At 47.6% G+C, this 15,318-nt stretch overlaps 1 protein-coding gene across 1 annotated transcript in view; it reads right to left on the bottom strand.

The window, feature by feature from the left end:
- LOC119182263 (neprilysin-1) overlaps positions 1–15,318 on the bottom strand; it is a 111,213-nt gene that overhangs the window by 61,432 nt on the left and 34,463 nt on the right. Inside the window, exons 4-6 of the mRNA XM_075891973.1 lie at positions 3,826–3,964; positions 2,902–3,003; positions 1,250–1,534 (exon numbers count right to left, since the gene is read on the bottom strand). Of these exons, the coding sequence (XP_075748088.1) occupies positions 1,250–1,534; positions 2,902–3,003; positions 3,826–3,964 (526 nt within the window). The remainder of the gene's footprint in view (positions 1–1,249; positions 1,535–2,901; positions 3,004–3,825; positions 3,965–15,318) is intronic.

The following is a 15,318-nucleotide window of genomic DNA, read 5'->3' as shown; positions in this document are numbered from 1 at the left end:
CAGCATTTTTTGACCAATCGATATAAATATGTCAAGAGCCTCAGTCTACTGAATTAGTGATACAATATTTTATTTCAAGACGCCCACAGCCGAAAAAAACTTCAAGTCTCTGCTGAAGATGCAGCATAGTCACAGCGAAAACTGAAAGAACGGCCTTTCAGAGCCCGTTGTGAACTCTCTTAGGGCTACTACTACAAGTACGTATGCTAGGTATCCACTACGCGATAAACCGTCACTTTTGTGAAGTTTTCAAGCTCCATCTACGCCATTATTCGTTATTCCGTAAAGGAGCGAGGTAGCCGCTAGACAAGGCAATATCTGCATTTTGTTCATGCGGTGGCAGCTGACGATGAACGATTATGGCTGAGCCTTTCGTAATGGGTTGCTGGCTTCAAACTACTTTCTATAGTTCGAAGTTCACATTGTGTGACGCCCGGTTGTTCCTTCACGCTCTTACCACGCTATATTTCAAATGCTTACGTGATTCCCTAGCAAGGAAGGAAGGAAAAGGAGGGCGACGAAAGGCAGGGACGTTAACCAGTTTGGCATAACCGGTAAGCTACCTTGTACAGGGAAAAGGATGGGGGAGATTGAAAGAAGGGTAAAGAGAGAGAGGGCGAGCAGACACGCACACAAGTCTTGTGCGATATGCTACATCGCATTCTACAGCCGCTCGTGCAAGTGTGTTGTCATTATGAATTCTCTGGCAACTAATCCAAGCACACTTGCGAGGTAAGCACTACGCTATAAAGCATAACTATTGCAAAGTATTCCTTGATCGAGAGGCATCTAATCTGCTATCATTCTTTATTATGCAAAGAAGCGGGGTACCCGCTACACAGCTGTGAGGTATTATGAGCACTTTGTTGATGCTGAGGCTGATGGCGATAAAAAAGTTGGCTGAGCCCTTTGTAATGCGTAGGGGGCATAAAGCTACCCACTCGATAGAGAATTCGCATTGTGTGACGTCCGGTTACAATTTTACTCTTATGACTTGCTACATTACACATATGATATGGTGGTTCCTTTCCGACATAAAGCCAGTATGCAACTCTTCTTTTTTAACGGAGCGTCGAACACCGGCATGGCTCTGTGGCTGACAAACAGAGGGCCCTGGTACGAATCCCGTTCCATCCTTTTTTTTACAATCTCCCGACTATCTTTCGTTTTGCTCTGGCGCTGTTAGCAAGCGATGGCCTGGAAACTCGTTTAACAAGATTGTTGGTGTTTGAGGGTTTAACGCACTCACAGCGGCGGATATAGCTGCTCATGACAGCCATTTCCATGATGCCGAGCACAGTCCTGAAGCAGGTATCGCGGAAGTCGTCATTGTTCGCTTTCGCCATCAGGCGTCCGCTGGAGAGTGGCAGAAGCTGGCGAATCAGGTTCCAGGACAGGACGAGCCATGCGTCGTCGATGCTGACATTGGCGAAGAGCAGCTTGACCACCTCCGTCGAGTTCGCCCACACGACGAACATGTCGCCGCTGCTGTACGTGCCACCTGTGTACTGCACGACTAGCCTCAGCCATTCAGCTGAAACACGGGTGCATGCATGTTATACTGTTATAAAAAAGATGCACCATACTTCTCTAGAGGGAACCATAAGTAGAGGGAAACAAGTTCCGTTAACAACGGGCACCTTGCCCGATGTGAACGCGTATTCTTTCTAAGCGGAGCACACCATAAGTTCACTGTAGTTTATGCTGCTGTTACTCGTCTCGAACTTTTGTCGGAGCACGCCACGCGGGTTCATCGCCACGGCAAACGGCAGCGCGTGCGTTCGTCGTGCGCCTGCAGAATATCGTTACCCGACGCTATCACGTGATTGACGAGAGAGTGTAAGGGGCAGAGGCCAGAGCTTTTTACACAGCGACTTACTCGGGCCCATACGCGCTAGCGCCTGTCAGCGCGTTCTGATTAGGATACAATGCGCTGGTTCGTCGTGCGTTGGCAGAATATCGTTCGCCGACGTCATCACATGATTGCTGAGGGAGTGTAAGGGGGACAGGCTACAGGCTCACAGCGTCTTACCCAGCCCTTTACACAGGTCCAAACGTGCTAGTACGACGTGAGTGTGTTCTGGCTGTGCTTGGGCCGCTGTTGCGCACGTGCAGTAAGGATGGACACGCACACCGGATTTAGCTCGACCATAAGCTGCTGCGCATCTAAAACAACGTTGATCCGACTACGTGCGTTAACAAAATTACCCTTGTAGAACGTTACGGCACGTGCTTCTTGAAGAATTTGTTTGTTGTACAAGTAAACGCAAGAACTGTATAGAAACTCACTCCTATGTCAGTGATCGTTGTCCGTGAGAATGATGTTAAGGGCGATTCCAGGACACTCAACAACGTCGGTAAAATGTTACATGCGTATGAACGTGCTGACTTTTCCGAATCACGCTCTTGTGAAGGACATCGGTGTTGTGAGAAGCGCGTGTAATGTGTGAATACGTTTTTTTCCCTTTACTTTCGTTAGGGGGCTCTATTTAGTCACGTGTTGTCAAGATTCTTGTCATTTCAAAAGAACGTTTGCTTTAAAAGCACATTACAAAGAAATCAAGCCCGACGTCAACTTGTTTAAGTACTTAACGTCACAATAGTTCTAGAACAGGCCCAGTAACTACCTATCGCATTATATTGATTTATTGAAGATAACCTTACAGATGCACATGCCCGCTGTATACTCATTAGGCTCAGAACCGCCGCTCAAGTTCCACCCAGGGCGCAATATGGAAGGAGTGTTAAAGATGAAAAATAGGCAGACGCCGAAGCAAAACGTCATTCATTATATAAAATAATTAAGCCCATTGGCCACCTTCACGCGGTGCCATCTTTCTTGCATCGAGAGCACACGAAGTACAGGCAGGTTGTTAGGCGATGGGTAAGTAAAAGGCTCACCCTTGTCAATGAACGCTCCCGTTAATGTTCCAAATTCACCAACAGTTGTGGAGACGACAGCATCGCTCGATGTTGCTTCCAACATGCGGACCAAGGGTAGCACTGAAATAGAAACAGAAGAGGAAGATTTCCTTCAGCGGGAACTATTGTGATTCGTCGTTCAGCAATAGTCAAATATTTTCTCCAATGCGCGCACATGCTAGGCCAACTAATATTTCAAAATCTCTTCCTTCTTGCATCTTACACGTCCTGTGGAAGAGTGCGCTAAAATAGCCCATTTAGGAACTTGGAACATATTCGCATTATACTTAATTATTGTCGTGAAAGGCAGCGCTTTAGTAAAATACAGGACAAGTGGTGAGGTGGTACATTGGCTACAGCGCTCCACTGCAGAATCGAAGAATGCGGGCTCGATCTTATAACTTCAGCGGTTGCTTTACGGCACAGTCTGCTTGCGTGAAGATCGTGAACTGCGTGATTTCACAAAATTTCTATGCGAGAGTATCAGAAATATCTGGAACACTCCCCTATTGTATTCATCACCTGAAACACCATATAATAATTTGAAGACAAGACGCTACGCATTAAAGGTCCACACAAGCGTATATTATTTTGTATATCTGTATCTATAGCATAGCATGTAAGTGACACGCGTAATGTAGCTGATAAATTCTTACGTCATTATAGCAGGTCGTTTTATACCTGGCATGCAGTACGATCTTTCTTGGTTAGCAAAGTCACTGTCAAATGGGTGTAGGCTCCACAGAAAGTATAAGGTTATCTTTCGACGCATACCTAGTCACGGCCAGGTCATTTTCTGAGATATCGCGTTGATGTATAATATATACCTAGCATGCAAGTCTTCCCTTTTCACTAAACTATGCTGAAGTGTCCTGCAGAGTGTTCGGCAAGAAAAACACGTACACTTTTGTTCGATCTTCATGATGTGATCTGTCAGCCCCGAAGCGTTCAGCTGTGGGTCGTACTCGCGTAGATAGATCTGGCCGAAATTGGCGGACGCTCCTAGTTTCATCCATGACACGTACTCGTCGTCCATCTTAAGCTGCAGTGATTGAGAAAAAAAGGAAACATCACTCTTGTAATTGTGGCTGCAACACTGTCACGGACGGCCATTTTTGGCGACACCGCGTCACGGCAATTAACGAGTGCCGTACTCCCCGACTGACCGTGAGAACGGCGGCGCATGAAAGGAAGCCGAGAAGGGCAGAATAGGGTGCTCTTCTTAGAACGTCGCCGCCGACAGTCGACCCTTTTGTAACTGCGCCGGCGTCTGCAAGGTCGTAGAAGGCCGCGGTATACCCCGAACAAGGATTAGACTACAAGACGCACCGGCTGAGAGCGAAACGTTTGACTGTTTGACCGAAACGCTCTGGTGGCCAAGCCTTATGACAACAACCCGACAGGTTGTCACTCTCGCTAGTTGAGGGCCCTCTCCCAGTTAAAAAGGGGTGAGGTCAAAATATTTTTTGAGGCGGTGTTTTCCATCAATTAAACACGCATGATTGGACCCAGGTAGAGGTCTCTTGTCCACAAGGAAGAGAGCGAGGAGACACGAGGGGGATTTAAGCGCAGGATTTCGCCCTGCTAGGCAGACTAGTCGATGACCAAGATGGTGTAGAAAGAGATCAACAAGCATCTCTTCTAGAAGTTTTTAGTGTGGCTCTGTATCGGCTGGCCACCTAAACTTAGCCGTTCGTCTAGTTTTGACGCGATATTAACGTCTGCAACGTAGACATCGGGACTTCTCCTCGAGTTAGCTCAACCTGCTCGAAGTCACCTGCAAGCCCTAGCCTCCCGGAGCCACCAGCGTTGCAACACCGCCGACATCGCAGTCGTACCGGAACTCTCTTCGACTTCTCGCATCCGATCGTCGGGGACACAACGCTGCCGGTCATCACACGTATGCCTTCACCTGTTTATATCTTCGAACGTTCTCCTCCGTCGTTATATTCTTGTTAGTTTGTGTAGTTTTTTATAGTTCTCTCTCGTAAGCTGATTTATTGTTTCTGGTATATATTTCTTTAGTTGTATCAAGTGTCGATGTATTTTGTTAGTTGTATTGAAGTGTTGTATTAGATCCCGTGTGCTGCAATATCACTAGAGTAAAGTTTGTTTTGTTTTCTGACGTCTCTGATCTCTTCATTGTCTCTGCTTGCGTACGGAACGAACCAACCTGCTGTCATTCCCGTCGCCGACTTCGCGCTGGCGACGCTAGATGGCAGCTTGTAACAAAACTGGCGTCCGCGAGACAGGATGTTCCGTACAAGAGTAAGACAGTGAGGGGTGAATGAGAACCGTGCGGACAGCGTGGTGATAGAGCCGCACAGTTGAAGCGGATGCAGCCTGCATAAGATTGCGCTGGTTTTATAGTGGCATTATAGTGACAGTTTGCAGTATGGAGTGTATGAATTTGGATAAGTGGATCCCGCACGGTAAACAGTTAGGCCTCGAGGGCGCCGAACTGAGGCAATAGGTTGAGGAGCAGCAGGAACAGGCGTTAGCCAGAGAAGAGCGGGCACTGGCCCGGGAGGAAAGGGAAAAAGAAAGAGAGAGAGAACGCGAAGAAAAGGAGAGAGAAGCGGCAAGGGAAGCGGCTAGGGAAGCCGGAGAATGGGAAGTGCAGTTACTGCAATTAAAGATTCGCCTCAGTAAGGGTAGCAGGGTGAGCCGATCCAGCAGTGAGCACGGCGATGCCGGCGAGGAACTGTCATTTGAGCGAGACACATGGTGTCAAGGGCTACTCACGGTTCTGCCTTGCGAGGCAAATGAAGCTGTTGCGCGACTCAGTCAGCAGAACGCGAACAACGAGGTAGTTAAGGCAGAGATGCTCCGCATATTCGGAACGTCTGTCTGGACAAAAGAAGAGCAGCTCAGACAAGAGTCTGAAAGAAAGCGCGATACAGAAAGACAACAGTCTGAAAGCGAGGCGCGTCGGAAAGCGATGAGCGTTAAAGTGTGGCAGGAAGTGCTAGAACAAGAGATCGCGCCAAAAAAGGGCCCGCGTATTCTAGAAGGCATCAAGAAAGAGTATGCTGAGAACGAGGCCTTGGCCGGTCTGGAGGTAGAGACGATGTCGAAAGACGCTCCTTGCGTGAATGAGGAGAGTGCCAGCAGCCCTAATGGGCCCAGTAAGATGCTGGAAACCTCCTTCGTGCCTCAAGAGTACGTTTCGACATCGTCAAATGTAGGCATGATTAGCACAGTGGCGAATCAGAGCGAGGACGCGACGCTTCAGGAATGCAGCGATGCCGTCGGAGAGGGCCCAGTTGATGGCTTCATCGGTGTTGACAAAGCTAATTTGGCCCGACAGTCTGTCGTGACACAGAGTTCAAAAAGCATTATCGGGAGGGAAGACCTAGCACCAGCTCCAACGAGCTTCCCAACCTTTGAGGTCCCGAAGCGACATGATGATGGCATCGAGGGAAAGGAGGTACGCAAACATCACCGAAAAAGAAAGAAGAGGAAGCGTACCACACTGCGTGAACCTAGGGCTGGTCCCACTCCGTCCCGACGGAGACGAAAGGCTAGGCCGTTAATCCGTTTCAAGAAACGTCAATGGTGGCGTTCATGGAGGCACAAACGGCGAGCCAGGTGTGGAGGGGGAAAGAGAGGTGCGTCACCCAAACGAAACGCGCGGTTCATATTGACGACTTCGGGAAAGCGGCCTTCCCCGAAGGTTCAAAGTCGAAAAGGCACAACGGCTAAGTACTGCGTGGGGGCGACCACAAAGACACTATTACCCAGGCTTCCCCCTTGTTTCTGGCGTCCCTTGCACATTCCTGATGGGACCCGGCCAAAATGCAGAATGAGGCGTGACAGCAGGACACAGCCTGGCGTTCGTGCTTTTCGTAACCTCTGGCGTGCTGGAAAGCCGCCGGGAACGCGACCCCATCGTGTGCGATTCAAGCGAATGTAATTGAGAAAAGGGGGGCGGTCAGTTTGAAGAATTGTTGCACGTGCGTGCTAAGTATGGTTACTTAGTGTGGCTTTGCAGATGTAGACTTTAGTCATAATTTTTGCAAGTTACGTGAGGTGGTGTAAATTGTTCAGAAGGGAAACCGCCGAGCCAAAGGCTAAAAGTTAGCTTCGAATTAGTTTAATCATGAGTGCGAAAATTTTCGTAAGGTAAAAACCGAGAAAATGTGTCATTTTTCTAGTTGTTTCAAAGGTTTAGTGTGGCATCGTATGCCTCCACTGCCATGGGGATGTGGCATGAATGAGCATTTGAGGAAGATATTAGCACAAACCGAATGATTTTGTAAATTGATTAAGATTGGCGTGACCCGGTACAGTTGTCGTTGCGCGCATTGAGAATTGAGGTCTATGAGCATGTTATTTTCTTTTTCCTTTCGTCGGTTGTTTTCTGTGTGTATGTGTGTATTGCATTGTATAAGAAGTGTATTTTGAGTTATTTTCTTTTTGCTTGGTGCATTGGTTGTTTTACTTGTTGTAATGCACATTGAAGGATTGCACTACAGTAGAGGAGCGCACCGGTTCCGTTTTGTTTCGTAGTATACATTCGTGCAGTGTATTCTGTATTGATGGCTGCCGTACACGGCTATTTCCTCTTTTTGTTTCTATGGCGCATTGATATTGTGGCGTGTAACTGAAGCTGGTACTCTAACAATTGTTTTTTTTCCTTTTGTTGTTACTTTGATGCACTCTGCCTATTTATGTTGTGTATGAGAGGGACAGTCCTCATGTCTCCCTTGTTGGTGGTGTTTTGTTCCTTGTCGTCAAAAAATTCCCCTCCGTGTGAACAAATGTTATGAATAACAATCTGAAAGTGGGGGTAATGTCACGGACAGCCATTTTTGGCGACACCGCGTCACGGCAATTAACGGGCGCCGTACTCCCCGACTGAACGTGAGAACGGCGGCGCATGAAAGGGAGCCGAGAAGGGCAGAATGGGGTGCTCTTCTTAGAACGTCGCCGCCGACAGTCGACTCTTTTGTAACTGCGGCGGCGTCTGCAAGGTTGTAGAAGGCCGCGGTATACCCCGAACAAGGATTAGACTACAAGACGCACTGGCTGAGAGCCAAACGTTTGACCGTTTCCACGGGGAAAAGCGTGGGAAACGCTCTGGTGGCCAAGCCGTATGACAACAACCCGACAGGTTGTCACTCTCGCTAGTTGAGGGCCCTCTCCCAATTAAAAAGGGGTGGGGTCAAAATATTTTTTGGGGTGGAGTTTTCCATCAATTATCGCGCATGATTGGACCCAGGTAGAGGTCTCTTGTCCCCAAGGAAGAGAGCGAGGAGACACGAGGGGGATTTAAGCGCAGGATTTTGCCCTGCTAGGCAGACTAGTCGCTGACCAAGATGTTGTCGAAACAGATCAACAAGCATCTCTTCTAGAAGTTTTTAGTGTGGCTCTGTATCGGCTGGCCACCTAAACTTAGCCGTTCGTCTAGTTGTGACGCGATATTAACGTCTGCAACGTAGACATCGGGACTTCGCCTCGAGTTAGCTCAACCAGCTCGAAGTCACCTGCAAGCACTAGCCTCCCGGAGCCACAAGCGTTGCCACACCGCCGACATCGCAGTCGTACCGGAACTCTCTTCGACTTCTCGCATCCGATCGTCGGGGACACAACGCTGCTGGTCATCACACGTATGCCTTCACCTGTTTATATCTTCGAACTTTCTCCTCCGTCGTTCTATTCTTGTTAGTTTGTGTAGTTTGTAATAGTTCTCTCTCGTAAGCTGATTTATTGTTTCCGTTATATAGTTCTTTAGTTGTATCAAGTGTCGATGTATTTTGTTAGTTGTATTGAAGTGTTGTATTAGATCCCGTGTGCTGCAATATCACTAGAGTAAAGTTTGTTTTGTTTTCTCACGTCTCTGATCTGTTCATTGTCTCTGCTTGCGTACGGAACGAACCAACCCGCTGTCATTCCCGTTGCCGACTTCGCGCTGGCGACGCTAGAGTGGCAGATTGTAACAAACACTGTCCCACGATGACAGCATATTACTCGGCAAAGTTGACTGTACTGAGCGGAATATCGTTTCACAAACAACATGAGAAACTACAGCGTTCCCGTGCTCCAAAAGAGACATTTTAGAAGTATTCCTTCTAATTTAAGCCGTTAAACAGAAAGGCAAAATGTAGTACACGTGTAAGCAGTCGTCAGCACACTCGACAAATTTACTCTATGTATTCCGTTGGGAAATAGCCTAAAAATATTCAAATGCTGGTGAACTGAATGCATCTACGTCGGTGTAAACTCACACTGCCTATTTGTCACGGTAATAAATGTAGTTTATGAACTTTAGTGAATGTTAGGTCATTGTTAGCTTAACGCTAAATGCTTTTTCTTGCATAATTTAAGTACAGCCCCTTCCATCTTGAGTCTTCCAAAAAAAAAGTGTACCGCGCCTTAACGCACCTGTAGACTGTCTATCACGTGACAGCTTGGTTTTGCATGCTTTGGAAAAGCAAGATGACCATTGACTTGCGTTGATTCAACGTCATTGCATTTCTTGGCATATAGTATATATGTCTTGTGATAAGCATATGGTTGCATATACATGCTAATAAGTCCAAAGAGGACAGTTCCAGACGACCGAAGCGTGGCAGCCAATAACTCCACGACTAAAGAAATAGTCCCGCTCACGCACGCAGCAGATTGCCGAAGGCCGAGTCATTGGCACCGGGCTCATGATGTTAGGCTGGAGTGTGCGTCCATTGGTACAGACTTGTGAGCATCCACCCTTGAGGAGGAGTACCACGAATTTGTATCTTTTTGTACACACTTCGACAGCACACCGGGACAAGGGACACCACACCGGGACACCACAACTCTCACAGGCGCTGTTCGGCGCCGTCGCAAGCGCGAACGCTCAGCGAACGCGTACACGCAGCGAGCGCCCTTGGCCATGAATGATTGATTGATTGATTGATTGATTGATTGATATGTGAGGTTTAACGTCCCCAAACCACCATATGTATGTGAGAAACGCCGTAATGGAGGACTCCGGAGATTTCGACCACCTGAGGTTCTGCGTGCGCCCAAATCTGAGCACACGGGCCTACAGCATTTTCGCCTCCATCGAAAATGCAGCCGCTGCAACCGGGTTCCACTCGACCATCATAAAAATACGTACCCTATCAGGGCCAGCGAAGGTTTTAGAACGTTGATCTCCGACACTTTACATTATTATTATTATTATTATTATTATTATTATTATTATTATTATTATTATTATTATTATTATTATTATTATTATTATTATTATTATTATTATTATTATTATTATTGGGAAGGTTAGTTGCAGTGCATTCCCTACTAGGCGGATTCGACCGGAAGTCGCAAGTGCCCCGTGCCTTGGAACCAAGGAGATTGAAAAACTGGCAGATCTCACGTACTGTGAGATTCGATGATATGCGAAGCACAAATAAGGGAGGTCGATATGTCACTTTGAAATCAGCACAACGTTACGAGCTGGAGGTAAATTATGTCGTAAATGACTTCCATGCCTTGATGTTTGCGCCTGGCGTTCGCCATCTATTCACTTCACGTTATACCAGTTTTGGTATATGTATAAAGCTAGCGAAACGCCCGCGAGCACGCTATGAGAAACGCATGTAGTCATGTTTCACATGACATGCATGCCGTAATTATCTTGTTTGGACGTGACTTTTAACTTGTCGTCTATTCACGTCGTGTGACACCAAATTTAGTATATCTGGAGCTAGCGGAACGGCCTCAAGTGCGCTATGAGCGCTGCGTGTAGTCATGTTTTACATGACACGCATATCATGATTATCACTTTCAGACGCGTCATTTACTTGTGTTGTCTATTCACGTCTCCTGATACCAAATTTGGTGTATGTAGAGCTAGTGAAACGGGTGCGAGCGCGCTATGAGCATAGGATGTAGTCATGTTTTATATGACACGCATGTCATGCTTATCATGTTTCAATGTTTCATTTACCTTCGCCGTCCATTCACTTCACGTAATGCCAAATTTGGTACACGTGAAGCTAGCAAAAGGGCCGTGAGTGCATCATGAGTGTGGTATCTGGTCATGTTCTTACATGAAACCTATGTGATGATTATCACGTTTGCACCATAATGTATTTTTGTCCTCCATTCACGCCCCGTAATATCAAATTCGATATATGTGAAGCTAGCGAAACGACCACGAGTGCACCATGAGCGTGGCGTGTAGTCATGACTAGTCATAACAGAAAAGTCATGTCATAATTTCCACGTTAGGGTCCTGCAGTTATGTTCGTCATGCAGTCATGTCATACCATACCAGTTTTACAAAGGTCATGTGAACGAAACTTCCGCAAGAGCAGCAAAACCATAAAATGTAAATCATGACATTCATGACATATGTGACGCTATGATGAATGGGCGACGTGGCCTCGCTCATGCGCCATGTTCATTCCATTCTGACTTCTTCTTCATCGGCTTCTCTCAATCACCGCTTGATACGTCACACGATTCCCCCTCCCCCTGAAAGAAGGCATGGATTACGAACAAGAAAAAGCAAACAAAAAGTGGTTAAAAAGTAACAAGTGTCAAAATTCACAATTGGTTCTATGATTCAGGGGAGTTCCGCAAACTTTCAAAGACTTCAGGGAGAGTGCAGCAGTAAAGTTAACACAAGATTTCTGGTGGGCGAGGCTGGTGGTTGCGTCCTGGATAACACAAAAATGCTTTGGACGTAGAGATAGGGGTAATCACAGCTGGTATTCTTGTGAAGAACGAACGAAGTTCGAACATCTTGCAGAATCGACAGCTCCAATATTGTAGGCTTCGAGCGCCTCGTCGTGCGTGATACACAGGCCGTGCAGGCAGCTTGCGTGCGCGTTGATCGAGGTTGATTGGGCGCTGCCTGTGTTCCTTCCGAGTACAAAGGGTGCTTTTGTGGCTTTTGGAGATTTTTCTATAGCGATGTCGCAGATGTTTTGATCAAAGGTGCATTTTCAATCTCCGGTGGAGAATGTATCCACGACGATGGGCCTTTTCGCAATGTTCTTTGAGCCTTAAGAGTGATTTCGATGAAGTTTTCTTTCGTCGTTGACAATGCTGAAGAATAGGTTGACGTTGTAGTTTCTTGGTTTCGTCGACTTGCTTGTGGTGTGACATTGATCGTGGTGTGCCCGGATTCTTAACAAGCCCTCCGCAGGCTTCTACGACGCCAACCAATGCAGCTGTTTCTGGCGCAAGACAATGGGAGGGGGAGGGGGTTCGCGCACTTGAATCTTTTGTATTCATAAACCGCACATTGTTGGTCATTGCCTGAAGGGTACTTGTGTAATCAGAAGTCGCACCTACGCTTTTGTTTTCAGTGTTGGCAGTGAGGTTGTGCACTGGATTGACGTCGTTTCGATCTTGGGATTGATGAACACTAGACGCTTCTGCAAAAGCCTTTTCATCACAAGATGCTGATTGTAAATGCTTCTGTCTTTGTGGAACTGCTGAGCTGAATGCTAAGTCAGTTTGAAAAGTACGCATGCGGCACGAAGTATTCAATGCATCAGAGTATTCAATAGTGGATTCAATTCTTTTATGCAGCGAAGAGTTAAGCATTAACATTATTTGCGCGGATGAGGAACCAGGTTGAAGGTTGGGAAAACGACAGCGTGGTCTTTCCATGAGCATGTGGCTAACTTCACCTGACGGGAATTATAAATTCATGCTCTGTGCTCGAATGCGTGAAGGCTGCTTATGGCTGCGATGACTGAGTTCAAATGCACTGAGAGTGTGTGTTCTAGTCGAATCTTCATTAGAGTCTTAAAACCAGATGATCATTTATTCTTTTATCTTTTGCCAAGACTCGACGTTGTCGAATATGTGGGTGAGGTAAAATATAAATGCCTCAGGGGTGACGTAATCGCTGAAGTTCGTAACCATCTCCCGTTCCGACCAATATGCAGCGGTAGCGTGGAACTCGAACAAGTCAAACCAGTCTTGTACGGGTCCATCGTCCGCTGCTCTGGTGTACTTGGGGATGGGAAGGTCAGTAGATGCTTCTGACATGATGCTGGCCGATGCGTAGTGCTAGGCTCTTCTACGGTAGTCCATGTATGCTCAGGGTGTCATGCGGAGAACTGCGTAGATGATGAGCGACTGATGAAGGGGCTGGCAGGTCTTAATCCTGTCGACTCGTGTGACGCCATGATGAATGGGCGACGTGGCCTGGCTCATACGCCATGTTTATTCCATTCTGTCTTCTTCTTCATCAGCTTATCCCAACCACCGCTTCATACGTCACACATATATGTCATGATTTTCTTGTTATGACTAGTCAATTATGCTCGCCATACAGTCTTGTAATGCCATACCAATTTCGGTATTGATACCATTATCGAGATGGCCAGGAGAGCTAAAAGTCGTAGGCAGATAGATAGATAGATAGATAGATAGATAGATAGATAGATAGATAGATAGATAGATAGATAGATAGATAGATAGATAGATAGATAGATAGATAGATAATGCTCAAAGTCGCCGAAGTTAGCTAAGAAATGCTGCGCCTTTTAAAAAACTCTGGATAGGAGTACTTGCAAGGAACGGGCCTCGAGTGCTCAGCAACCAAGTCCGAACTTTTAATGTAAAATCCCACAAGTAGAGGCCGCAAAACCCCACGTGGCGGGGAAAGGGAATACTTCAAAATACGCGTTCTGTTGGCAGGCAGCACTCCCCTACCACACGTAGACAGAGTTCGAATTCTGGGTTTACACATACAGGCAAATGGCCATAATGGTGAGACTGAACTGGCTCCGTCACTCAGTAGACGACGCGATCAGACTCTTGCGTCGTATCACGAATAGACGCAACGGTCTGCGCGAACACTGTGCGATTCGTCTCATGCACGCCTACGCGATAAGCCGAATAACATACGTTGCCCCTTACCTCAAGTGTATAGGCTCAGAAAAAAACGAAATCAACTGCATGACACGAAAGGTCTTTAGGAGAGCTATCGGACTCCCGATCAACGCGAGCACCAAAAAATTTCTAGAGCTAGGACTTCACAACTCACAAGACGAGTTAATTGAGGCCCATGACGTTGCACAATACGAATGCTTAACCAAATCAAAGACGTGTAGACACATCCTTGAGTGGAGGTCCCTGCCTCAGTCCGCGACCGCTTGATCGTTCCGCCGATTCCTAGGAATATGCACCCGATGCACCACATCGAACGCCATAACGAGCGTGCTAGACAGCTTCAAAAGAAGCTTGGTAACAGTACGGACGTGGTATATGTAGACGCCGCGAGATATGGAGAAGGTAGAAGAGCCCACGCAGCTGTAGTCGTTGACCATCAGGGCAAATGCCTCGCGAGTGCCACGGTGACGACGGGACACACGGAAGCGGCCGAAGAAGCCGCGATAGCCTCAGCACTCGCCGCAGCGCCCCACGCAGATATTGTGATAAGCGACTCGCAGGTGGCTGTCCGCAGTTTCGCGCGCGGCTGTGTCTCGCGGAAGCGGTGCGCATCCTTCAAATGTGCGGAGAAGGCGACTCGACGTCGCGCTCACAACCCCAAATTCCAACGGTTTTCCTCCTATGGACTCCAGCACACACCAGCATTCTGCTCGCGGGGAACGAGGCGGCCCACACCGCGGCTCGAGGTTTCCCTCGCCAAACCGCGGCCCACTACGTGGCCGCCGCCTCTGACTCCGAGTGTGGGGCGATGCATCTGCTGGATCAAGACACTTTGATAGGCACGCAAAAAATGGCAGCATATCTACGGAGTGAATGATGGGGAGTGGGGCGAAGCATTCGTCCGTCCATTCGTTCTTGCTTCCGTCCGTTCCTGCGTACGTCTGTGTAATCGTCCAAGCGTCCATCCACCCGTCCATGCGTGCGTCTGTTCGTGCGTCCGTCCCTGCGTCCGTTCGTGCGTCCATCCATGCATCTGTCTGTGTCCGTTCGTCCATCTATTCAGCACTCCAAGTACCACCATCTCGCATATTTTCATGATATATTCTCCATATAGTAGCAGCGCCATCCAGCGGACATTTCAAGGACTAAATGGGAGGTGGCACATGCACACTTTCTTACGGCTTGCGCTTCGGGTTTACTTCCCACCTTTAACCACCTCGAGTTCATGGTATATACTAGTTCACTGTATTCATGGCACTGCGGCCGAACGCTCGCTAAACCTTTCTAAAACCAAGGAGGTTACACCCAGTGAGTATAACGTAGCAACCCTTTCTTGTCAGATCGTGCTCAATGTACATGCCAATAGCTGCTAATGGGGATCGCAGCGTGCGCGTTACCTTAAGGCCGAATGATCCTGTCTCTCGTTCCCCCTTAGCAGTCATTAACATGTGCATTGAGCACTATCTTTTATTGTTCAACAACGCACAGAAGAAATCTCTCACGGGAACCACCTTGGAGGTCAAAATCGTAAGGACTGCTACTGCGGGTATG

This window comes from Rhipicephalus microplus, chromosome 4 (assembly GCF_043290135.1).
Source record: "Rhipicephalus microplus isolate Deutch F79 chromosome 4, USDA_Rmic, whole genome shotgun sequence".
In the NCBI taxonomy this organism is placed as follows: Eukaryota; Metazoa; Arthropoda; class Arachnida; order Ixodida; family Ixodidae; genus Rhipicephalus; species Rhipicephalus microplus.
The sequence above is the reverse complement of the archived record's forward strand: the minus strand, read 5'-3'. Positions and strand labels throughout refer to the sequence as shown.